The 26071-nt window shown below is 39.1% G+C and overlaps 1 protein-coding gene and 1 long non-coding RNA gene across 4 annotated transcripts in view; one reads left to right on the top strand and one right to left on the bottom strand.

Moving 5' to 3' along the window:
* The window catches only part of UBR1 (ubiquitin protein ligase E3 component n-recognin 1), a 154597-nt gene extending 132703 nt beyond the window's left edge, over positions 1-21894 (bottom strand). For all 3 annotated transcript variants that reach the window (XR_015134868.1, XR_015134869.1, XM_086321677.1), the window contains exons 1-2: positions 21761-21894; positions 855-1111 (exon numbers count right to left, since the gene is read on the bottom strand). Coding sequence is in view for 1 of the 3 variants with exons in the window: in XM_086321677.1 (XP_086177803.1) it covers positions 855-1111; positions 21761-21841 (338 nt within the window). In the remaining 2 variants the exon portion in view is untranslated. The remainder of the gene's footprint in view (positions 1-854; positions 1112-21760) is intronic.
* Positions 21367-24721, top strand: LOC147364685 (uncharacterized). Its single transcript, XR_015134910.1, has 2 exons — positions 21367-21689; positions 21826-24721. It is a non-coding gene; the product is annotated as an uncharacterized LOC147364685 (long non-coding RNA).
* Positions 24722-26071: the final 1350 nt, after the last annotated feature.

The raw sequence follows: 26071 nt of genomic DNA, 5'->3' as shown, positions 1-26071 counted from the left end.
ATGCCATCTTCCAGGGGATCTTCCCAACCCAGGGATCGACCCCAGGTCTCCCACATTGCAGGCAATTCTTTACCAGCTGAGCTACTATACACAAATCAGTCAAATCTAGAATTACAGTGAAGCAAAAAGTAATTCTCTGTATTTATAAAATCTGAAGATTCACATTCCTAACCTAAACAACTTCTAAAAAAAAAAAAAAAAAAAAACCCTAAAAGTCCGATTAAGACCTAAAAGTTAAAAAGTTTCAGGCAAGAGTAGAGAATAAAAAAGTTCTCTGTGTTACCATGCTGCTTAAGTTCTTTCACAAAAGGCGAAAAACCTAAAGCCATTTCCAGTTTCCCTACCACTGACCTCTTCTATCCAATTAAGTTACAAATGCTCCAACAGGTTCTTTGATACCAAATGTTACTTGGTGGCAAAAAAAACAACCTGAAATGACAAGGGACTATAGACTTTATTTATACCACTTGCTGTGAACAGTCATAGATTTCTTATAGAAATGCTGTGTTTGATTATAGGATCCTGCCCCAACTCTACTGGGGAAGTATTCAGAATTCTGAAATACATGTGGCACCAAGAGTTTCAGATAAGGGTGTATGGACTACATTACAAACAAGGCAAAAATCAATCACTTATATACTTTCAGAGAACAAGAAGAAAAATGAGAGAATTGTGTAAGTCATATATTCAAAAATAAGCTGTACTAGCAAAAACAAACATAAATGCATAATAAAAGGAAGTTAATTAAGAAGAATTAAATACAACTAGCAATACACCAAGAAAGGTACATCATAAAATAGGCACAGAATATTAAGCTGTAATTACAACCAATCCTGTACATTTCTAAATCTTACCTACAAGAATATGTTGTCTCTCCACTTTTGAAAACCTTCCCACAAAGTTGAAATGCTCCACTGTGCTTCAGTTTCTCTAAGCAAATATCTGGATCTTCTCCAAATAAGTACCATTCCAGGGGAGTGAATATTGACCTCTGTATGCTCTCCTCCTGCTTTTCCAAATCTGGGTCCATTTCAGCAAAATAAATGTCAGGCACCACTTGTGCCAAATAGTTCAAGAAAATAGTATAAAAATCAATCTGCTGATCCCAGCACTGAAAAACAAAACAAAAATTAAACTTTCTTACAAGTTCCTTCTTAAAGATCTAGGAGCACAAGTAATGGCACAGATAATGGCATAATTCTGTAGTTTCAGAGAAAGTGATTTACAGTATATTCCTATTTTACTCTTCACCAATACAAAAGGAGCTGTAGTGCTGGAGAAGACTCTTGAGAGTCCCCTGGACAGCAAGGAGATTAAACCAGTCAATCCTAAAGGAAATCAACCCTGAATATTCATTAGAAAGACTGATGCTGAGGCTCTGATACTTTGGCCACCTGATGTGAAGAGCCGACTCATTGGAAAAGACCCTGATGCTGGGAAAGACTGAGGGCAGGAAAAGAAGGGGGGCTACAGAGGATGAAATGGTTGGATGACATCATCGATTCAATGGACATAAGACTGAGCAAACTCCAGAAGACAGTGAAGGACAGGGAAGCCTGGCATGCTGCAGTCCATGGGGTCGCAAAGAGAAGGACAGGACTGAGTGACTAAATAGTAGCAAATACAAAAGGAAAGTGGGTGATTTTTTTTTTTAAAGAAGGACTTGGAAATAAGTGGTTGTCCACATATAGAAAAAAGAAGTGCAGCTATAGCAGATGAGAATTACTCTTCCCTGCTGAAGTGGCCAACTCCTGGTGTGTAAAGGTGATTCAGAGGCTATAGCGATAAAGTATTCCTCATACCAGTAGTTTAATTATTTTGTTTTTTTCTTCCAGTTTTATTGAGATGTAATTGACATACAGCACTTAATGAGTTTAAGGTGTACAACATAATTATCTGACTTACATACATCATGAAATGATTACCACAATAGTTTCAGTGAATATCCATCATCTCACAAAGATATAAAATTAAATGAATGGGGAAAAATGATTTTTTCCTTGTGATGAGAACTCTTAGGATTTACTAATAGTTTAATTATTTAAAGGAACCATAGCATTTAATGAGAGATCAAAATGAATGAGTGCCAGAGTTTTAGAACACAAAAAGCACTCACCATAAAACAAAAAGAAAAGATAAATGAACATCAGCAAAAAAAAAAAAAAAAAACCTTCTGCTTTTCAAAAGAAACTGGTAATAGGTGGCTTTTTGCCATGCTTATTTGCACAGGAAAACATGCTCAACATCATTAAATCATTAGAGAAATGCAAATTAAAATGGCAGTGAGATATCCCTAACAAACCTATCAAAGTGTAGGTAAAAAAATAAAATAAAAATTTGGCAATACCAAGTATCAACACAAATGCAGAAAACTTAGAAAGGAAAGGGACTCGAAATGTTATACACATACTTTACAAAGGAGTTCAGCAGTTTCTCACAAAGTTAAATATATACTTACCATATGACCCAGCAATCAAACTCCTAGTTATCTAACCAAGAAATAAAAACTTATGTTCACAAAACACTTATACTTGAAAGTTATAGCAGCTTTATTCATAATTGCCCCAAACTAGAAATGACTCAGTTGTCCTTCAACTGGCGAATTATAAACAGTTTGTACATCCCAACCACAGAATATTCAGCATACTCCTTTATTGCTCAGCAATAAAAGGACTGAATGATCAACACATGCACAATCAAAAGCAGTCAAACTCAAAAAGATTATGTACTACTGCCTCTTAGTAGTTGGGACCTTGTTCATATTGACAGCATATATGTGAACTGAGCAAAGCCCATCTCTGGGCCAAATTCCTGACTCCTATTATAAGTGGTTTTAACAGATACTATATGTAGATTCCAATAACGCCACCTTTGTCTTCGATCAAGCAAGAGAGCATTGTAAGTACCCAGAAATGCCCTGTTAAAAGACATTCATGGATTACTCATTGGCAATTTGGTTTTAAATGTGAGGCAATTATCTCAAACCACCCAGCCAGCCCAACATTTTTAATGCTATTAAGTAACAGCAGTCTTTAAATAGAGGCAGGAAAAATAGAACTCTCTACTCTCAAACCAACATTGGCAATTGAGTCGCAGTTAATGGACATCACCAGATGGTCAACACCAAAATCAGACTGATCATATTCTTTGCAGCCAAAGATGGAGAAGCTCTATAAAGTCAGCAAAAACAAGACTGGGAGCTGACTGTGGCTCAGATCATAAACTCCTTATTGCCAAATTCAGACTTAAATTGAAGAAAGTAGGGAAAACCACTAGACCATTCAGGTATGACCTAAATCAAATCCTTTACGATTATACAGTGGAGTGACAAACAGATTCGAGGGATTAGATCTGATAGAGGAGTACCTGAAGAACTATGGCTGGAGGTTGTGACACTGTACAGGAGGCAGTGATCAAGACCATCCATCACCAAGAAAAAGAAATGCAAAAAGCAAAATGGTTGTCTGATGAGGCCTTACAAATAGCTATGAAAAGAGAAGCAAAAGGCAAAGGAGAAAAGGAAAGACAAACCCATTTGAATGCATAGTTCCAAAGAACAGCAAAGAGAGATAAGAAAGCCTTTCTCAGTGATCAATGCAAAGAAATAGAGGAAAACAGTAGACTGGGAAAGACTAGAGATCTCCTCAAGAAAATTAGAGATACCAAGGGAACATTTCATGCAAAGATGGGCACAATAAAGGACAGAAATGGTACGGACCTAACAGAAGCAGAAGAAGAGGTGGCAAGAATACACAGGAGAACTGTACAAAAAAGATCTTCACAACCCAGATCATGTGTGATCACTCACCTAGAGACAGACATCCTGGAATGTGAAGTCAAGAGGGCCACTATGAACAAAGCAAGTGGAGGTGATGGAATTCCAGCCGAGCTATTTCAAATCCTAAAAGATGATGCTGTGAAAGTGCTGAACTTAATATGCCAGCAAATTTGGAAAACTCAGCACTGGCCACAGGACTGGAAAAGGTCAGTTTTCATTCCAATCCTAAAGAAAGGCAATGCCAAAGAATGCTCAAACTACTGCACAATTGTACTCATCACACATGTCAGCAAAGTAATGCTCAAAATTCTCCAAGCCAGGCTTCAACAGTACATGAACCGTGAACTTCCAGATGTTCAAGATGGATTTAGAAAAGGCAGACGAACCAGAGATCAATTTGCCAACATCCTCTGGTTCATCGAAAAAGCAAGAGTTCCAGAAAAACAACTACTTCTGCTTTACTGACTATGCCAAAGCCTTTGACTGTGTGGATCACAATAAACTGCGGAAAATTCTTCAAGAGATGGGAATATCAGACCACCTGACCTGCCTCCTGAGAAATCTGTATGCAGGTCAAGAATCAACAGTTAGAATGGGAGAGGGAACAACAGACTGGTTCCAAATTGGGAATGGAGTACGTCAAGGCTGTATATTGTCACCCTGCTTATTTAACTTATATGCAGAGTACATCATGAGAAATGCTAGACTAGATGAAGCACAAGCTGGAATAAAGGGAGAAATATCAATAGCCTCAGATATGCAGATGACACCACCCTTATGGCAGAAAGTGAAGAGGAACTAAAGAGCCTCTTGATGAAAGTCAAGAGGACAGTGAAAAAGTTGGCTTAAAGTTCAACATTCAGAAAACTAAGATCATGGCATCTGGTCCCATCACTTCATGGCAAATAGATGGGTTAACAGTGGAAACAATGGCAGACTATTTTTTGGGGCTCCAAAATCACTGCAGATGGTGACTGCAGCCATGAAATTAAAAGATGCTTGCTCCTTGGAAGGAAAGTTATGACCAACCTAGACAGAATATTAAAAAGCAGAGACATTACTTTACCAACAAAGGTCTGTCTAGACAAAGCTATGGTTTTTCCAGTAGTCATGTATGGATGTGAGAGTTGAACTATAAAGAAAGCTGAGCACCGAAGAATTGATGCTTTTGAACTGTGGTGTTGGAGAAGACTCTTGAGAGTCCCTTGAATAGCAAGAAGATCCAACCAGTCCATGCTAAAGGAAATCAGTCCTGAATATTCATTGGAAGGACTGATGCTGAAGCTGAAACTCCAATATTTTGGCCACCTGATTCGAAGAACTGACACATCTGAATAAGACCCTGATGCTGGGAAAGACTGAAGGCGGGAGGAGAAAGGAAAGACAGAGGATGGATGAGATGGTTGGATGGCATCACTGACTCAATGGACCTGAGTTTGAACAGACTCTGAGAGTTGGTGATGGACAGGGAGCCCTGGTGTGTTGCAGTCCATGGAGTTGCAAAGAGTTGGACACGACTGAGCGACTGAACTGAACTGAATTAAATTAATTCTGTTCATTTGAAATGGGTTGGCTTTCTGGTTTTATTAGTATTTCATGTTTGTTTTATATTTACATAAGAACCATATAAGGCATTTATACTAGTTTCATATTTGCTGATAAAGGTCTGTATAGTCAAAGCTGCGGAGAAGGCAATGGCACCCCACTCCAGTACTCTTTGCCTGGAAAATCCCATGGACGGAGGAGCCTGGTAGGCTTCAGTCCAAGGGGTCGCTAAGAGTCGGACATGATTGAGCGACTTCACTTTTCACTTTCACGCATTGGAGAAGGAAATGGCAACCCACTCCAGTGTTCTTGTCTGGAGAATCCCAGGGACGGGGGAGCCTGGTGGGCTTCCATCTATGGGGTCACACAGAGTCGGACACAACTGAAGTGACTCAGCAGCAGCAGCAGTCAAAGCTGCGGTTTTTCCAGTAGTCTTGCATGAATGTCAGAGCTGGACCATAAGGAAGGATGGGTACCAAAGAAATGATGTTTTCAAACTGTGGTGTTAGAGAAGACTCTTGAAGAGTCCCTTGGACAGCAAGATCAAACCAGTCAATCTTAAAGGAAATCAACCCTGAATAGTTATTGAAAGGACTGATGTTGAAGGTGAAGCGCCAACACTTTGGTAAAGAGCCAACTCACTGGAAAAGACTGATGCTGGGAAAGACTGAAGGCAAAAGGAGAAGAGGGTGGCCAAGAATGATATGGTTGGATAGCATCACTGATTCAATGGACATGACCTTGGACAAACTCTGGAAGATAGTGAGGGACAGGGAGGCCTGGAGTGCTGCAGTCAAAGGGGTTGCAAAGAACTGGACATGACTTAGAGAGGCTAAACAACAATATTCTAAATTAAAAAAAATTTTTTAAGGCTATGTACTATATAATTCCATTCATATAACATTCCAGAAAAGGCAAAACTACTAGAGATAGAGGATAGCACAGTGGTTGCAAGAGGCTGACAACAAAGTAACAGCAACATAAATTTTGAGGGCAATGGAACAGTTCTGTAGCATCTGTATTATGGTGATGGGTACACAACTGTTGGCAACTCTCAAAACTCACAGAACTGTACAATAAAAAGTTATTTATGGAAATTTTCATAGTGAATAAAAAATAATATGGTTTGAAAGATGAAAAGAACCACAGATTGAGACAAATATCTGCAATAATACACTAGATACTTCTCTCCCAAAGATCAAGGATGAGGCAAAGATATCCGTTCTCTTCTATTCACTATAGTACTAGAGGTCATAGCTAGTGAAATAAAACAAGAAAAATAAATAAAAGGCATGGTGATTGGAAAGGAAGAAATAAAACTGTCTCTATTCACATACAATATGATTACTCTTCACAAAAAAATTCTGAGAAATCAATTAAAAAACACACACAAGTTTCCCTGGTGGCTCAGTGGTAAAGAATCCGCCTGCCAGTGCAGGAGACCTGAGTTTGATCCCCGATCTGGGAAGATCCCACATGTTGCGGAGCAACTGAGCCCATGCCCTAGAGCCGAGGAACCACAAAAGAAGCCACCACGATGAGACACTGGCACACCACAACTAGAGGGTACCACCCTCTTTCTACAACTAGAGAAAAGCCCGTGTGGCAACAAGTATCCAGCACAGCCAAAAGTAAAATAACATATACAACTATTAAAACAGACACACACACACAGACTTCTGTGGTGGTACAGAGGTTAAGAATCTACCTGCCAATGGAGGGGACACAGGTTCGAGGGAAGATTCCACATGCTGTGGGGCAACTAAGCCTGTGCACCCGAATACTGAGCCCATGCTCCACAACAAGAGAAGCCACCACAATGAGGAGCCCGCAGACTGCAAGAAGAGTAGCCCCCGTTGCCGCAACTAGAGAGAGCCTGTGCCCAGCAACAAATACCCAGTGTAGCAAAAAAAAAAAAAAAACAAGTAAGAATAGTAAGTGAACTAAGCAAGCTCATTAGATGTAAGATCAATACATAAAAATCAACTGTATTTCTATATACTAGCAACAAATAATTGGAAAATGAAATTTTTAAATAGCATTTACAGTAGCATCAAAAAAATACTTGGCAATTAGTTTATATTGAACACTATAAAACATTATTGAGAGAAATGTATGAAGTATCTTAAAAAATGAAGAGTTGCATCATGTTCATTGTTTACAAGATTCAATATTTTTAAAAGGTTTATACATCCTAACTGAACTACAAATTCTACACAATCCCAGCAAGCTTTCTTGTAGAAATTAACAAGTTGATTCTAAAACGAATATGGAGGGAATCCCCTCACAGTCCAGTGGTTAGACCTTGGCACTTTCACTGTCATGAACCAGGTTCAATCCCTTGTTGAGGAACTAAAATCCTACAAGCTGTGCATGGTAGCCAAAAAAAAAGAAAAAAGAAAAAGGAAATGTAAAGGACTTAGAAGGAGACTTAACAGTATCTGATTTTAGGACTTACTATAAGGGTATACTAATAGTATGGAATTAGCACTGGTGTGTGTGTATATACATATATATATATATATATATATATTTATCAATGGAACTAAGACAGTTTAAAAATGAATCCACATATGTATGTAAAGTGAAGGTGAAAGTTGCTCAGCGTGCTGACTCTTCGAAACCCCATAGTCCATGGAATTCTCCAGGCCAGAATACTGGAGTGGGTAGCCTTTCCCTTCTCCAGGGGATATTCCCAATCCAGGGATCAAACCCAGGTCTCCCACGCTGCAGGCGGATTCTTTACCAGCTGACCCACAAGGGAAGCCCAAGAATACTGGAGTGGAGTGTCAATTCATTTTTTAAAAAAGGAACCAACATAGTTCAAAAAAGACAGCAATTTTCAAAAATTGGTGCAGGAGTAATTAGATATCCTAATGGAAAAAAATTAACTTCAACCCATACTTCATACCATACACAAAAATTAATTTGAAATGGATCACAGATTTAAAGGTAATAACTAAAACTGTACAATTTCTTGACAAAAACATAGAAGAAAACTCTTTGACATCATCTGGGAGGGCAAAGATTTCTTGGACAGGGCACAAAAAACGCTAACCATGAAAAAAAATGGATAAAACAGAATCAAAATTAAAACTTTCTGTTCCTCAAAATAAACATGAGTAACTCGTATCCAGTTCTGCTACTTACTGTGCATTTTTTCAAATTTTCATACAATCAAACTGTGAAAGATAAATTTTAGAACAGATATATATTACAATGAACACGTCCCTACTTCTTAAATTGAGCTACCGCTTCTATGAAATTACACAGAGATAGGAGGCAACTATGAAGTATATTTATCATATACTAACCCAACTCGCCAACAGAGGATAGAGCACCCACCCACAGCTATCTACATAGCTAAAGTCCTGGCCCTTTTAGCACAGGAATACCCTGATCCCAAGAAGTATGACTGACTGTTCAGGCCATTGGGTAGTGTTACTGAAGTGAAAACTATCAAGGGAAATGAAAAAATCCTAGAAAAATTAATAGGGATGGAAAACTAGGACTCTTCAGTCTTTAAAAACAAAGGCTAGATAACATTATAAAATCATTAAGAGTTCTGACACGGTGAACACACACTTGTTCACTATATCTTAAATAACAGGTACCCTTTTGAAGTGTAAAAAACAATTTTCAGGACAAAGAAAAGGAATCAGAAATCTATCCAACTATGATAAACTCATAAAACTTGTCTAAGGAGTTTTATAAGCTGACATACAATTAGAATTAATCATTAACAGGGGAAAGGTATAAATTGAGAGACTGCAAATGACACATGCACAGTACTATATACATAAAATAGATAACAAATAAGAACCTGCTGTATAGCACAGGGAACTCTACTCAATACTCTGTAATGGCCTATATGGGAAAAGAATCTAAAGAAAGAGTGGATATATGTGTGTGTGTGTGTGTGTGTATATATACACATAAAACTGATTCACTTTGTGTACACCTGAAACTAACACATTATAAATCAACTATACGCCAATAAAAAAATTTTTTTAAAAAGAATTTACATAAAGTTCCATCATAAGTAACTAAGGAAAGTTCCTTACGTATTATATATAATATATATATACATAAAAGGAACTAAGGAAAGTTCCTTATATATTATATATAAGGCTGAGTTTGCTCTCCTGAAGCTCAATATGCCTCCATAAGTTCAACTCTATAAAACTTTATATAAAACATACTATATTAAAATTAGGTATTATTGTAGAAATTAAATTAGCCTGTCCTCTCAGAAGGACAATTTTAATAATTATTAGAATTTTTAATTTACATAAACTTTGCCTCAGAAATTCCCACTTCGAGGAATCTGTTCCTCAGATAATCTCAAATATGTAAAAAGAAATATATACAAGTATTTTATTTGCAGGATTATTATGATAATAAAAGGCTAAAAACAACTTAAATGTCCCATAACAAAAGCTGAATAAATCATGGCACATAAATTCAACGCAGCCATTATAAAAAAAGAGAGGGGGCACAGGTTTAAATGTACTAATATAAAATATTCTTCAAGCTATACGGTTAAATAAAAAGCAAACAGTACAAAACAGTGAAAATTGTATGCTACCATTTATAAAGAAAGACGTGAAGAGAAGGAGATACATCAGTATATGCTTACATGAGAGTAGACAGTCTTTGAAAGGGTTCAAAATACATTGTTAACAGCAAAAACAGGCCTCTATTTTTCACTGTATAAACATTTTTACTATATAATTTTTTTTACATATGTATTATCTATCAAAAATCATTTTAAAGTTTTTTCTATCTATACATTTCATGTACAAAGTTATTCATAACAGGAAAAAAATATGAATGTCCATCAATAAGGGAATAGTTTAAAGAAATGGTGGAATCTATCATTTAATCAGACCTGCTGCTGCTGCTGCTAAGTCACTTCAGTCGTGTCCGACTCTGTGCGACCCCACAGACGGCAGCCCACCAGGCTTCCCGTCCCTGGGATTCTCCAGGCAAGAACACTGGAGTGGGTTGCCATTTCCTTCTCCAATGCATGAAGGTGAAAAGTGAAAGTGAAAAGTGAAAGTGAAGTCGCTCAGTCGTGTCCAACTCTAGCGACCCCATGACTATAGCCTACCAGGCTCCTCCGCTCATGGGATTTTCTAGGCAAAACTGTAAAAAAAAAATAAATATATATATATTCCATTGTGTCCACTATTAGACTTGTAATTGTGAAAAAACAAGGCCACCTAAATGTTTATCATTAAAGGGTACATCCGTAGTACTACATGCAGTCAGAAGGTTATAAAATACTGTAGACTGAAAAAAGCAAGTTTAAAATAATATAATTTCATTTTTGTAAAAGCAAAAACAAACCTCTAAATGATATTTATACATTTCTATACATTTGAGTTTCCTACTTCAACATGTACATCAATGTAGAGATATATGTATATATCTGTATAGATACATGTATCATTGTTTCCTAAACACAGAATAAGTCTCTAGAAAAGAGAAACATCAAATTGTTAACAGTGGTTATATGGAGAACTGAGGGGAAAAGAACTGAAGGAAAGGTCTCAGAATTTTCACTTTTCACTGTAAACAATGTTACACTGTTTGACCTTGTTTGACAAGTGTCAATAATGCAATCAAGAGGGGAGGAAAAAAAACTCTAAAACAACCATAGGAGATACATCCATTGCTGCTGCTAAGTCGCTTCAGTCGTGTCCGACTCTGTGTGACCCCATATACGGCAGCCCACCAGGCTCCCCGGTCCCTGGGATCTTCCAGGCAAGAAGACGAGTGGGTTGCCATTTTCTTCTCCAATGTATGAAAGTGAAAAGTGAAAGTGAAGTTGCTCAGTCGTGTCTGACCCTCAGCAACCCCATGGACTGCAGCCTACCAGACTCCTCCGTCCATGAGGTTTTCCAGGCAGGAGTACTGGAGTGGGGTGCCATTGCCTTCTCCGGATACATCCATTAAAATGATTTTAAAAAGTCTCAAAGTGTCTCCCTTTAAGATGCTTATTAAGAACAAAGGGAAAAGGTAGTAACTATAGAGGAACCTTGCAGATACCAACTTAACAAAGTGATTAAGATAAATATCACCAGTAGTAAGAAATACTGATATCAAGAATCCCTTAATATGATATACTGAGGATGCAGTACCATTTTTATGTTATTCTTGCCAAAAACATATACCCTCCTTCCAAAGGGAACATTGTACAAAGTAACTGCTCAATATTCTTGTGCTCCTGCTGAGGTCATTAAAAATAAGGAAAAATCAAGACACTGTTAAAAACTGAAAGGAGACTATGGAGAAACTGGGACACTGTTACATACTGTTACATACTGGGACAGACTGTTACATACTGGGACAGACTGTTACATACTGGATGAAACAGGTGGGAGGTAAGGTGGGAACCTTGATAGGATCCTGGAACAGAAGAAGGACATTAGTAGGAAAACTGGTAAAATTTGAATAAGGACTGTTGTTTAGTTTGTAGAAATATTAACTTCCTAACCCTAATAACTGGAGAAGGAAATGGCAACCCACTCCAGTGTTCTTGCCTGGAGAATCCCAGGGACAGGGGAGCCTGGTGGGGTCACACAGAGTCGGACACAACTGAAGTGACGCAGCAGCAGCAACCCTAATAACTGTAATATTTTATGTGAGATGCTAACATTAGGGGATGCAGGGGTTAGGGATATAATGGAACTGCCTGTGCTATTTTTGTAAGTTTTCTTAAAGTCTAAAATGAGTTCAAAATAAGAAGTTTGAAAAAGAGAGATGATATTGAAGATGTCTATTTCCACCTAGTGGAAAGGCAGTAAAGATATACAGTACATTAAAGTAGGTTACAAAGTAGCATGTATAAAATCTCATTTGGTTATATACCATATATATTAAAATGGGGAAAATTTAGTAGGAATATATACCAAAATGTTAACAGTAGTGAGCAGTAGGATTTTAGCATATTTTCATGGAATTTATTTGTATGTTTGCTTACCTAATAACAATAATATCTTTACAGCGATTCCATATTTTAGGAGCAATTTTTTAATTATAAAATTTAAAATATTTTACTAAAACCTTTTTTAAAAAAACCAACTATACCTTCCAATATTCTAACTTCAATTTTTATAGGGTACTCACAAACAAACAACTCATGTTTGCATACCTGACAATAACTATAACTAAAAGATTTAACATTCTATGTCGTACCTGAAATTCTTTTCTTCAAAGAGCATTTTTTAAAAAATTCTCTATATATTCAGTACTATACACCAAAAACCTTTTTCTGTCCTATCTAATTATGGAAGGCACAGAACTAGTTTCTAATCTAGTTTTCAAGAATGTTTTTAAGAACATGAGAAGCTTGAGAATCACCAAAAACCTCAGGGATCTATTCTGGTTCAATTACTTCGTTTGAAACTGAGTTATAAGGAAAAAGTAAACTGGCTTGTCCAAGACTGAATACTAATTATCAGGGTCAGGAACAGAACTTAGGTATCTTGACTCTCAGAGTTCAGTGCTCATTCTACTTAATCAAATATAAACACATAATTCATTTAAATTTACCCATAAGACTTGATCAATTTCATTTTAATAGTAAAACAAAATAAAGCTTTGCCTTCTTTTTAAAATTTCCCTCTAAATAAAGCCTCTTTAGCTAACAAATGCCTAACATTCATGGATACCACTAAATGTTCTTAAATTTTATCTCTGTCATTACACATCTCAGTCTGAGGAACTAACACTGTAAAATGCTATTTTTATAGAATTGGCTGATTTGGATAGAATCTCTGGGTGTTGATGCCTTCAACACCTTCTCCACTGACTTTACCACTAGCTCTCTATCCTTCTACCTCACCTCTTCCTTAAAGTCCATTTAGCTCTAAACTCACCTCCATGAATACTTCACTAACCAACCTAAGGAAATTTCTCTCTCCCATAAGTCCCATACAGCACTAACTACAGGAGGTACATATTCAGAACCTACATCTTTGCTAGATAACATTTTTTTTGGTTTTGTTTATTAAGTCACGTCAGTCGTGTCCGACTCTGTGCGACTCCATAGACGGCAGCCCACCAAGCTCCCCTGTCCCCGAGATTCTCCAGGCAGGAACACTGGAGTGGGTTGCCATTTCCTTCTCCAATGCATGAAGGTGAAAAGTGAAAGTGAAAAGTGAAAGTGAAGTCGCTCAGTCGTGTCTGACTCAGTGACCCTATGGACTTCAGCCTACCAGGCTCCTCCGTCCATGGGATGTTCCAGGCAAGAGTACTGGAGTGAGGTGCCATTGCCTTCTCCAGCTAGATAACATTAGTTACCTTTAAATGCACACATCAAGCCCCTTCAACCAGACTGTTAGCTCTCTGTGGGAAGGTACTTTCCTTCCAAATCCTTGTATCCCCACAAGCCTATCTCAAGTACAAGTTCTCAGTCATTGCTGAAAGTTATGGATTTCTTGCCAGACAGAACAAAGCAAGTAACATTAAACCTTCCAAAACTGTTTACGAAATTCTTACAGAAGATAAAGTACAATTATACTGTTTCACAAAAAATTCTCTCCTAGATGACTGCCACAACTATGAAAACCTTTTTTCAGCTAAGGTTTCTTTCTTTTTTTCCTTGATAAGAAAAACTATTCAGGATGTACTTTCCTGAGTGACATGTTCAGGAATTACCGGTGACTGGAGTAGGTTTGATTTTGTTCTTTGGTTGGTTGCTTTTAGTAGTTTCTCCAATTTGAGACATGATTAAGAATTTTAAATGTTCATATTCAGGGAAAAAACATTTTTTTTCAATATTTAGATAAGGGAAGACTTTCATAATTGACTGTTCTGTGAAAACAAGTTCTCACACACTTAAATTCTCAAACATTCCAAATATTTTCCTTGTCCCCATGGAGATTAAAGATATTCTTTCAACTCTGACCCAGGGACTGGGATGCCTATTTGGGAACATCAGTCTGAAAACGGAACTTACTTTAAGTATACTAGTTCCCTCTTGTTCAAATCACAACTTACGCTTCCTGAGATAACTGATGGACATCAACAGTATTCAGAGGGCCTGTAATTCTGTTCCTAATCCCCCTGATTTAAAGGCATAACAAAATCTGGAGCTTGCAGAATTGTTCATAGCAAGTACTGGATTTGTAACTGGAATACCTCTAGGAACCAAGAAATTTTTGGTTACACTAAAATTTTTTGCAATACTATTTGAAAGATTTATGAAGTTTAAAAACAAGCAAACAACAAAAATCCTAGTTCACTCACTTATCCCATAGGGAAATTGTCTATATCTGATAATCAGCTCCCGAAGCCTGTCTGAAGACTTCCCCTTAGCTAGCTTCCATTCTTACAGCCCAAATTAAACCAAAATCTACCTTCCTGTAACTTTTAAGTTATGCTGCCTGAAATAATCCAATACAAATTACTCTACTCTTTCACCCAACAACCTATCAAAGAAACGAAAATAATAAATATTAACTCCCATTAGTCTCTTTATTCCAGGGCTAAAAACAGGAATGTAGAAACCAAAGAAAACTTGCTCATTCCTAGAAATGAAATTTAGCCATCCATAAAGACATGGTATCCAGACCACACTCCATGTTGATTACTCTTTCACAGAACATGTAAAATATGCTTCTGTATTTCCCTTATCCTGGACACTCAGCTGCTTAAAGAGGTTTCTTTTTTTTTGCTTGCTTTCTTTGTTTTGGCAGTCATATCATGTTATGACTTAGTGAGTTTGCAAAAAACTAAAACCCTCAAACCAGTCACATACAAGAGATTTAGTCCTACACACAAATACGCAGTCCTAGACATAAGGCTTTATTTTCATGGCAATTAAATCTCACCTTGTTAGTTTTAATGCAAAATCTAGCCTAAGGAAATTTTGTATGTGTGTGTGTCCTATAATATTATTATATCTGTTAAGCCTTATATTGTTTGTAAATATGGTATGTCTACTATGTCTTCAAGGCATTGATAAAATTGTTGTTTTGTTGTTGTTGTTGAGTTGCTAACTCATGTCCAATTCTTTTGTGAGCCCATGGACTGTAGCCCACCAGGCTCCTCTGTCCATGGGATTTCCCAGACAAGAATACTGGAGTGGATTGCCATTTCCTTTTCCAGAGGATCTTCCTGACCCAAGGATCAAACCCAGGTCTCCTGCATTTGCAGGAGGATTCTTTACCACTAAGCCATTAGCCAGAATCAAATGTACAGTAAGTGTGACAAATAAGGCCCCTCTCTCTTCTTCCCTGTTGAAATAATTTACATATAGGCATGCTGTCAGAATTCAGTCTTTGAAAGCATCCCATCCCTCCTAAGCCATTCTCTTCCCTTTTTTCTCTGACCATAGGTTCATGCTCCAATTTTCAAAGCTCTCCTTAAAGTCTCTGGATGAATGAAATCTGGTTTCCTACACTATGGGGTACATATCTCATATTCTCTTTCTACTGTGTTGAATTAATATTTTCAAATAAACTAAAATTCTTTCTCAGAGTATGTGTATATAAAAACACACATGGATAAATTAACAGATTTTCCCTCCTGTGTCTAAAGTCATTTCTAGCTTATCCAACTATACCAAAAGTTCAAAGAATTTGTAAAAGGCAGTCCATAAAGACACATTAAGTGGTTATAGCCCTACTCCTCCAAATAAGTCAGAGACTTCATTCTGAAGAACAGCATTAAGTAAATTATTTGAAGGAGAATTATATTTAAGTGATGAACAGCAAACTCCATTCTGGACAGGGCCTAGGGCCTATGTCATTCCTGAATAGCAAGTAGGCACTTAGAGAAGCACAATAACTCTTCTGAGGTCTTTCAGTAGCGTTTATTCAGTACACTATATTTCCATAAGCAGTGAGCTTACTACAGAGTGTAACATTAAAAAAAAAAAAAAAGGACTATACCAAATGGTTTTAAATAACAGACTCACCAAATAACTATTGGTTCTTCAATAGGAGGTATGTTAATCACATTATCTTGGAAGAACACATAGGAGTTCATAGGAATCATTTGGGACTAAAGAGGCCTTAATAGTCTGTTTTAAGCCATCTGAGTTAAAAGCTTAGAGAAAACTGTTTCACAGAGCCCAACATATGATTAATGCCTTCAAAGAAATCTAAGGTAACCCTCAAAGCCAGTACACATAAAGAAAGGATGGGCAGATACTACACTGGTTTATCCTGTGTCACTGATTTATACACACATCTAGCCAGACAGACTCTCTATGCACTGCTGAGAATAAAAACCTCTTTATTTGCAGGACAATGTCTGTTGTTAAACATAAGCAGTCACTCTCAAACACCAGCTCATCTATAGTAAGTTACTAGAAGGACTGAAGCTGTCACTCTTGACTTGTGGTTTTAGAATTTCTTTATCACTCTACAGAATTTGGTACTGAAAATCAGAATTTTCCCTAGCTGTCTACAACAGAAATTAGGAGACGCTTATGGAAAAAAAGCAACAGGCACTAGGCCCTGCTATGATCTGGTGGGAAAGGGCTTAAGTCTGGACTCCATAGACTTTGGTTCTCATCTTTGTCTTCTTACTCTGTGTTCTTACTACAGAAAGCTGTGCTCTGGCCTAAAACAATAGATACAAATGTCTAAGGAAAAATGTCTCCACACTGAAAATGGTATATAACTTCTCACTCCTTCCTCTCTCAACATTTTAGCGTCAACTATCAACAAAAGACTATGTTATCTTTTAAAGATCCCCTACACACGAGGGGAACGTGTGTAGGGGATCAAGAAACACCTGGGGTAACAGGCAAATTTGGCCTTGGAATACAAAATGAAGCAGGGCAAAGGCTAATAGAGTTTTGCCAAGAGAATGCACTGGTCATAGCAAACAGCCTCTTCCAACAACACAAGAGAAGACTCTACACATGGACATCGCCAGATGGTCAACACCAAAATTAGACTGATTATATTCTTTGCAGCCAAAGATGGAGAAGCTCTATACAGCCAGCACAAACAAGACCAGGAGCTGACTGTGGCTCAGATCATGAACTCCTTATTGATAAATTCAGACTTAAATTGAAGAAAGCAGGGAAAACCACTAGACCATTCAGGTATGAACTAAATCAAATCCCTTATGATTATACAGTGGAAGTGAGAAATAGACTCAAGGGACTAGACCTGATAGACTGCCTGATGAACTATGGACTGAGGTTCGTGACACTGTTCAGGAGACAGGGATCAAGAACATTCCCATGGAAAAGAAATGCAAAAAACCAAAATGGCTGTCTGGGGAGGCCTTACAAATAGCTGTGAAAAGAAGAGAAGTGAAAAGCAAAGGAGAAAAGGAAAGATATAAGCATCTGAATGCAGAGTTCCAAAAAATAGCAAGGAGAGATAAGAAAGCCTTCCTCAGAGATCAATGCAAAGAAATAGAGGAAAACAATAGAATGGGAAACAGTAGAGATCTCTTCAAGAAAACTAGAGATACCAAGGGAACATTTCATGCAAAGATGGGCTCAATAAAGGACAGAAATGGTATGGACCTAACAGAAGCAGAAGATATTAAGAGGTGGCAAGAATACACACAAGAACTGTACAAAAAAGATCCTCACGATCCAGATAATCAAGATGGTGTGATCACTCACTTAGAGCCAGACATCCTGGAATGGGAAGTCAAGTAGGCCTCAGGAAGCATCACTACAAACAAAGCTAGTGGAGGTGATGGAATTCCAGTGAGCTATTTCAAATCCTAAAAGATGATGCTGTGAAAGTGTTGCACTCAATATGCCAGCAAATTTGGAAAACTCAGCAGTGGCCACAGGACTGGAAAATGTCAGTTTTCATTCCAATCCCAAAGAAAGGTAATCCCCCAAAATGCTCAAACTACCACACAATTGCACTCATCTCACAAGCTAGTAAAGTAATGCTCAAAATTCTCCAAGCCAGGCTTCAGCAATACGTGAACTGTGAACTTCCAGATGTTCAAGCTGGTTTTAGAAAAGGCAGAGGAACCAGAGATCAAATTGCCAACATCCACTGGATCACTGAAAAAGCAAGAGAGTTCCAGAAAAACATCTATTTCTGCTTTATTGACTATGCCAAAGCCTTTGACTGTGTGAATCACAATAAACCGTGGAAAATTCTGAAAGATATGGGAATACCAGACCACCTGACCTGCATCTTGAGAAACCTGTATGCAGGTCAAGAAGCAACAGTTAGAACTGGACATGGAACAACAGACTGGTTCCAAATTGGGAAAGGAGTACGTCAAGGCTGTATATTGTCACCCTGCTTATTTAACTTACATGCAGAATACATCATGAGAAACGCTAGGCTGGAGGAAGCACAAGCTGGAATCAAGATTGCTGGGAGAAATATCAACAGCCTCAGAGATGCAGATGACACCACCCTTATGGCAGAAAGTGAAGAGGAACTAAAGAGCCTCTTGATGAAAGTGAAAGAGAGTGAAAAAGTTGGCTTAAAGCTCAACATTCAGATAAGTAAGATCATGGCATCTGGTCCTATCACTTCATGGCAAATAGATGGGGAAACAGTGGAAACAGTGTCAGACTTTATTTTTTGGGGGCTCCAAAATCACTGCAGATGGTGACTGCAGCCATGAAACTAAAAGACACTTGTTCCTTAGAAGGAAAGTTATGACCAACCTAGACAGTATATTAAAAAACAGAGACATTACTTTGCCAACAAAGGTCCATCTAGTCAAGCCTATAGTTTTTCCAGTAGTCATGTACGGATATTAGAATTGGGCTGTAAAGAAAGCTGAGTGCTGAAGAATTGATGCTTTTGAACTGTGGTGTTGGAGAAGACTCTTGAGAGTCCCTTACATTGCAAGGAGATCCAACCAGTCCATCCTAAAGGAGATCAGTCCTGGGTGTTCACTGGAAGGACTGATGTTGAAGTTGAAACTCCCAATACTTTGGCCACCTGATGTGAAGAGCTGACTCATTTGAAAAGACCCTGATGCTGGGAAAGACTGAGGACAGGAGGAGAAGGGGACGACAGAGGATGAGATGGTTGTATGGCATCACCAACTCAATGGACATGAGTTTGGGTAAACTCCAGGAGTTGGTGATGGACAGGGAGGTCTGGCGGGCTATAGTCCATGGGGTTGCAGAGTTGGACATGACTGAGTGACTGAACTGAACTGAACATTCTAATTGCATGTTGTATGACATCAGAAATTTGAGAAACTTCATGCCTGTTGATAGCAATATAACAAAAAACAAACTTTCTAAGAAGGAAGTTTGATATAAGTAAAATGGACATAATAATACACAGGGACAAGACTCTAATGGAATTGGTACGATTTCTTAAACCTTTGTAACCCATATTTATTATTTTTGTTTTCCCCTGCCTCCCAATGGTGATTTAAATTCAAATTATTTAAATATTAAAGAATCTCTGTGCCTGTTTTGCTTAATGAAAAAGAATAAGTAAACTGGAAAGCTTGTATCTTACTCCACAGTCAGGATAAAATTGAAGATGGTATTTTTAAAAAGAACAGGAAAGTAGGAAGATGTCTGGTGTCCTAGAGTAGGCAGACAGATCCAAGCCAAAAAAGTAATCCGGAGGCTTACCAGTCACAGGTCTTCACTCACCCTCTCTTGTACTAAAGTTTGAGCACTTACCAGTGTCTCTAGAGTGTGAATAACCTGAGGCTACTACATTTCTCTTGTCATCTACCTGCTGCTGCTGCTGCTGCTGCTAAGTCGCTTCAGTCGTGTCCGACTCTGTTCGACCCCCTAGACGGCAGCCCACCAGGCTCCCCCGTCCCTGGGATTCTCCAGGCAAGAACACTGGAGTGGGTTACCATTTCCTTCTCCAATGCATGAAAGTGAAAAGTGAAGGTGAAGTTGTTCAGTCGTGTCCGACTCTTAGCGACCCCATGAACTGCAGCTCACCAGGATTTTCCAGGCAAGAGTACTGGAGTGGGGTGCCATTGCCTTCTCCTGTCATCTACCTACTATCTTGCAAAACTCAAAGTCTTGCCCAAAGAAATCTAATGTATCTTGACGAGTCTGCAATATAATTCCAGCTGGACTTCTGTACCATTATCTACTGTTCTAAGTAAATCCAGTCTAGACTGATGAGGTTTTATTGCACCACCTGCAAGGAATTAACATATCAAAGCTTTAAATAAATGCTTGTCATCTTTAGCAACACAAAACTACAGTAACACTTCTGACCACAGCACAGTTTCTCCACTCCTTTGAAGATGTAAAATGTACAGGTTTACATTATGATCAGATGTTTCAGCTGCTTCTAAAGTTTCCGTATCTTCTCATTTCTTATCATCCCAAACATATGCTTCCTCCTTTAACAGGGTGAAATGAGGTTGAACTGCTACTTGGGTTAGAGGATGGTTGCAAGCACTGCCCTAGCTGATGGCCAAACCCTTATTCCAACTTCTCCCCACCTGATTTTTATCTTCCAGCCAGTCTCTTCCGTCCCTGAAGTGGACTCTTATTTCTGGAGCTCACTCTGTTCTCTCATAAAACAAAACTCAAGTGTCTGCAGGGGTAAAATACTTTAAAAAGTGCTTTTATTAAAACTGCAAACCAAAGACACATCAGAAAGAAGTGCATATCCCACACTTTTCTACATGTACTAATAAAGGCCAATCAATAAAACGCAACATCAAGCAGTGACCAATATTTGAGTATTTTCTATGTTATCTCCCCACTAGGTGCCTGGGGACATCCAGAGCATTCCCAAGTGTTGCCCCCTACCTCTTATCCTCCTTAGTCAGCTTTCTCCCTGTAGTCAGACTATTGACTCAAATTTACTATCTCTGCCTTCTCGTCCCCCGCCCCCCGCCCCCGCACCCTCACAAAATATAAGGGAAAAGTGTAGATGCCGATACTAATTAATGGCATCGCTCTGACCTGAAATGTCTGAACATCTCTTTTTCACCTTAAAAAACAAAGGCAGAAGACGGGTTTCTCCACTGAGGACTGGGCCTGGGTTCTAAAGATACAACGATGTGCTACCCACCGTATCTTGACATGAGTTGACAGTGGGAGCATTCCCTGCCACTATCAGGCCCCACCCAGGCAGCTATCCAATACAACACTAGGTGCTGCGTCCTGGACTCCTATCGTCAGGACGGGTTAACACTGCGTCTATCGGAAAATGGCTCGTCCTCCAAAATCCCCATACCAGATCATCTAATAACATTACTATTTCTTTCCACGTCAGGAGAGAGACATGCTTGAACTTGTCAACGCTAATAAATTACAAAGTCATTATATTCCAGAGACCTGCCCGGCAGGAAGTTGAGTGATGACTAACTTTTTATTCTGTGGCTTCCATCCAGATCAATCCATACGACTCCCCATTCCCGTAAGCTACCATAAAGGGTGAAGCCCCACATCCTCGTTAGCGCGGTAAGAAGGGACTGGGGCGGGGGTGTCGGAGGCGGGGAGGTTACAAAAGGAACTGGCCTTCAGGGACTTACAGACGCCAGTTGCTGAGGGGTCTGCGGCAACTCCGTGCTGATTTCCATCCTCTCTGTGTCCCCAGCCTCCTCGTCCGCCATCTTGAGGGAAACTGACGCCCGCAGTTCCAGACCCCTCGCCAAAGGCGAGTGGAAACCTGTGGCCGGTCCCAGAGACAAGGGGCGACACTTTTACGACGGCCCCTGAAGTTGGTTTTGACGCAGAATCAAAGAGCGACTTCCGGTCCGCTTCCCGGAAGCAGGCGTCACGGCTTGTGCGGCTAGAGGCTTCCCCTGTTTTCTTAGTTACTGGGCTTGGTGGCTAAGTGAATGGGTGTATTGCTGGTTTCGATGCTGGGAACTGTTGCATCTACGAGGTAAAAAGCAAACTCAACGTAATGAAAGGAAGAAAAAAAAAACTGTAGAAACTAAGTGAGAACCCGCCATGGGTCTCTTCCTGATCGGGATGTTGTGGGTGTGTTTTGCTTCCCGAAATACGTGTACTGGTTCTCCAGAGCCCTCAAAAATGAAAACAAACAAACAAACAAAACACTCAAAAGTTAAGCTCTGTTTGGGAATGTAACCTGTGGGCACTTGCACATGCGCGCAAGAAAGCTTGTACCCCAGCAGTTCTTGGGAGAGATGGAAGAAATAACGAAAAATTGGAAACGTAGTCATTCATCGGTAGAGGAAAGACGAAATAAACGTGGTATCTCCGCATTATGGAACATCATGTAGCTCTTAAAAAGAACAGAGTAGCTCTATGTGATACAGTAAAGATAAATGGGAGGGGAAAGCAATGAAGTTGTGGCAAACCATGTTTTGGCGCTTAGCTACATTTTGCTGCTGCTGCTGCTAAGTCGCTTCAGTCGTGTCCGACTCTGTGCGACCCCATAGACGGCAGCCCACCAGGCTCCCCCGTCCCTGGGATTCTCCAGGCAAGAACACTGGAATGTGCTGCCATTTCCTTCTCCAATACATGAAAGTGAAAGTGAAGTCACTCAGTCGTGTCCTGACTCGTAGCGACCCCATGGACTGCAGCCTACCAGGCTCCTCAGTCCATGGGATTTTCCAGGCAAGAGTACTGGAGTGGGTTGCCATTGCCTTCTAAGTAGCTATATTTTAAATGCGAAAGAAACAGTGTTGAAAGGGAACAGAGCAAACTATCAACGATTCTGAGAAACAGGAGAGTCTTCTGTAGTGTACTAAATTGTTGACAAATTAAGTAATTTTAAAATGTATTTTTTAACAAAAGGAAAAACTATGCAGGTCAGGAAGCAACAGTTAGAACTGGACATGGAACAACAGACTGGTTCCAAATAGGAAAAGGAGTACATCAAGGCTGTATATTGTCACCCTGCTTATTTAACTTCATGCAGAGTACATCATGAGAAACTCTGGGCTGGAAGAAGCACAAGCTGGAATCAAGATTGCCAGGAGAAATATCAATAACCTCAGATATGCACATGACACCACCCTTATGGCAGAAAGTGAAGAGGAACTAAAAAGCCTCGTGATGAAAGTGAAAGAGGAGAGTGAAAAAGTTGGCTTTAAGCTCAACATTCAGAAAACGAAGATCATGGCATCCGCTCCCATCACTTCATGGGAAATAGATGGGGAAAGAGTGGAAACAATGTCAGACTTTATTTTTGGGGGCTCCAAAATCACTGCAGATGGTGATTGCAGCCATGAAATTAAAAGATGCTTACTCCTTGGAAGGAAAGTTATGACCAACCTAGATAGCATATTGAAAAGCAGAGACATTACTTTGCCACCAAAGGTCCGTCTAGTCAAGGCCATGGTTTTTCCAGTGATCATGTATGGATCTGGACTTGTGTTGGAGAGTTGGACTGTGAAGAAAGCTGAGCACCGAAGAATTGATGCTTTTGAGCTGTGGTGTTGGAGAAGACTCTTGAGAGTCCCTTGGACTGCAAGGAGATCTAACCAGTCCATTCTGAAGGAGATCAGCACTGGAATTTCTTTGGAAGGACTGATGCTAAAGCTGAAACTCCAGTACTTTGGCCACCTCATGGGAAGAGTTGACTCACTGGAAAAGACTCTGATGCTGGGAGTGATTGGGGGCAGGAGGAGAAGGGGATGACAGAGGATGAGATGGCTGGATGGCATCACTGACTCGATGGACGTGAGTCTGGGTGAACTCCGGGAGTTGGTGATGGACAGGAAGGCCTGGCGTGCTGGGATTCATGGGGTCGCAAAGAGTCAGACACGACTGAGCAACTGAACTGAACGCTCTGGAAAGAATGAATAGTAGTTAACTATTTGGGAAAAGATTAAATAGATCTTTATCTCAAATAGTATATAAAAGTAAAGAATTGAGGTGTTAACTGCTTTAAGAAAGTAAGAAGTAAATACATTTTATAGTATTGGGATGGAGAAGGCTGTTTAAAGCATGACAGAAAAGCCAGAAAATATACAATATAGAAAATACTACAAGGCAGAAAATAGAGACAAATAATATAAAAAGACTGTGTGCATGCATGCATGCTAAGTGGCTTCAGTCATGTCCTACTCTGTGTGACCCCATGGACAGCAGCCCACCAGGCTTCTCTGTCCACAGGATTCTCCAGGCAAGAATACTGGAGTGGGTTGCCATTTACCTCTCGGATTTAATCACTGTCACGTCTAACTCTTTGGAACTCCATGGACCATAGCCCACCAGGGTCCTCTGTCCATGGGATTTCCCAGGCAAGAATGCCATTTCCTTCTCCAAAAAGACTGGGTAGCTATTTTCAAAAAAGATAGGCAATTTCATTAAAATGAAAAATTTACACATAAAAATAAAAAAAATTTTTTAAGTTAAAAAAAACCTGGATAGAAATTCCTACACACTCAGACCAAAGGATACAATCCCAAGAAGGCTTCCAATTTTGAAATGGACAACATACATAAATGCTCATCAATTTTTATAAATATATGAAAAAAACCTAACTAGTAAGTAAATAAATTCAAATTAAAGAAAAATGGAATTCACTTATTGCCTGTAAATTTGGTAACCTTTTTTTTCCTTAAAGATAATCACTGTTGTTGATAAGTGGAAGGGAACTTACATATTGTTATGTAAAATGCAAGTGTAAATTGGTAAACCTGCAGGAAAACAATGTGGCAATATTCAGGATTCTTTTTTTTTTTTTGATGTATACTCCTTGGCTTGGCAGTTCTGTTTTTAAGACTAGACCTGCAGAAATAATTCAGGATGCAAGTGAAGTTTTAGCTACATCATTATTGGCTGCTGCTGCTGCTGCTCAGTTTCTTCAGTCGTGTCCGACTCTATGCGACCCCATAGATGGCAGGCCACCAGGCTCCCCATCCCTAGAATTCTCCAGGCAAGAACACTGGAGTGGGTTGCCATTTCCTTCTCCAGTGCATAAAAGTGAAAGTGAAGTCTCTCAGTTGCGTCCGACTCTTTGAGACCCCATGGACTGCAGCCTACCAGGCTCCTCCACCAATGGGATTTTCCAGGCAAGAGTACTGGAGTGGGGTGCCAGTGCCTTCTCCGGTCATTGGCAATGGAGAAAAATTACAAATAACTTAGATGCCCTCAATAAAGGACACTGGCTAAACTATGGTCACACATACAATGTAATACACTGCAGCCTTTAAACATACTGTAGAATGTTGGTTCTTAAAGTGTAGTCCACAGACCCCATGAGGGTTCCTAAGATTGGGAAAGTTTGTGAGGTAAAAACTTTTTGTGGTAATGGTGAAGAAGCTATGTGCCTTTTTTTAGAAAAACATGTTGGTATTTGTAATTACTGTTGCAGAAGCAATGGTGGGTGAAACTGTTGGCCACAGCACAAAATAAAGGCAGTGACACCAACAGCAACTAGTCACTGGAGTCACTAGTCATTTCTCACCACCTTTCTTTCGCTTGCTTAAAAAGGATGGGGGTGGGGAGGGTGAGGAGCCTGTTTCCCTTAACAATGTTCTTGATGCAACAGTAAAAATTACTAATTTTATTAAATCTCAATCTGATAGTCTTCTAATATTCTGTATAATGAACAGAGAAGTATATGTAAAGCTTTTCTGCTACATCTAAAGTGTTATGGTTGACTTGAAGAGAAGCACTTCTGTGATAGAGTTGCTAGCTGAACCAGCCACGTTTATCATGGAACACTATTTAAAACAGCTGACAGATAATCTACAGTTATTCAGACTTAGGTATTTGGCAGGCATTTTCTCAGATATGAAAAATAAGCCTTTCTCTTCAAGGAAGATACTTTTGTCTGCAATAAAATTCTAGCTTTCAAGTGAATATTTTGTGGAGAACTTGTGTCTGCTGCTGTGAATTTGACAAAGTCTTAGTGAATTTGG

This window comes from Bos grunniens, chromosome 10 (genome assembly GCF_055505025.1).
Source record: "Bos grunniens cultivar Pamir isolate PY7600 chromosome 10, Bosgru_T2T1.0, whole genome shotgun sequence".
Taxonomy (NCBI): domain Eukaryota; kingdom Metazoa; phylum Chordata; class Mammalia; order Artiodactyla; family Bovidae; genus Bos; species Bos grunniens.
The sequence above is the reverse complement of the archived record's forward strand: the minus strand, read 5'-3'. Positions and strand labels throughout refer to the sequence as shown.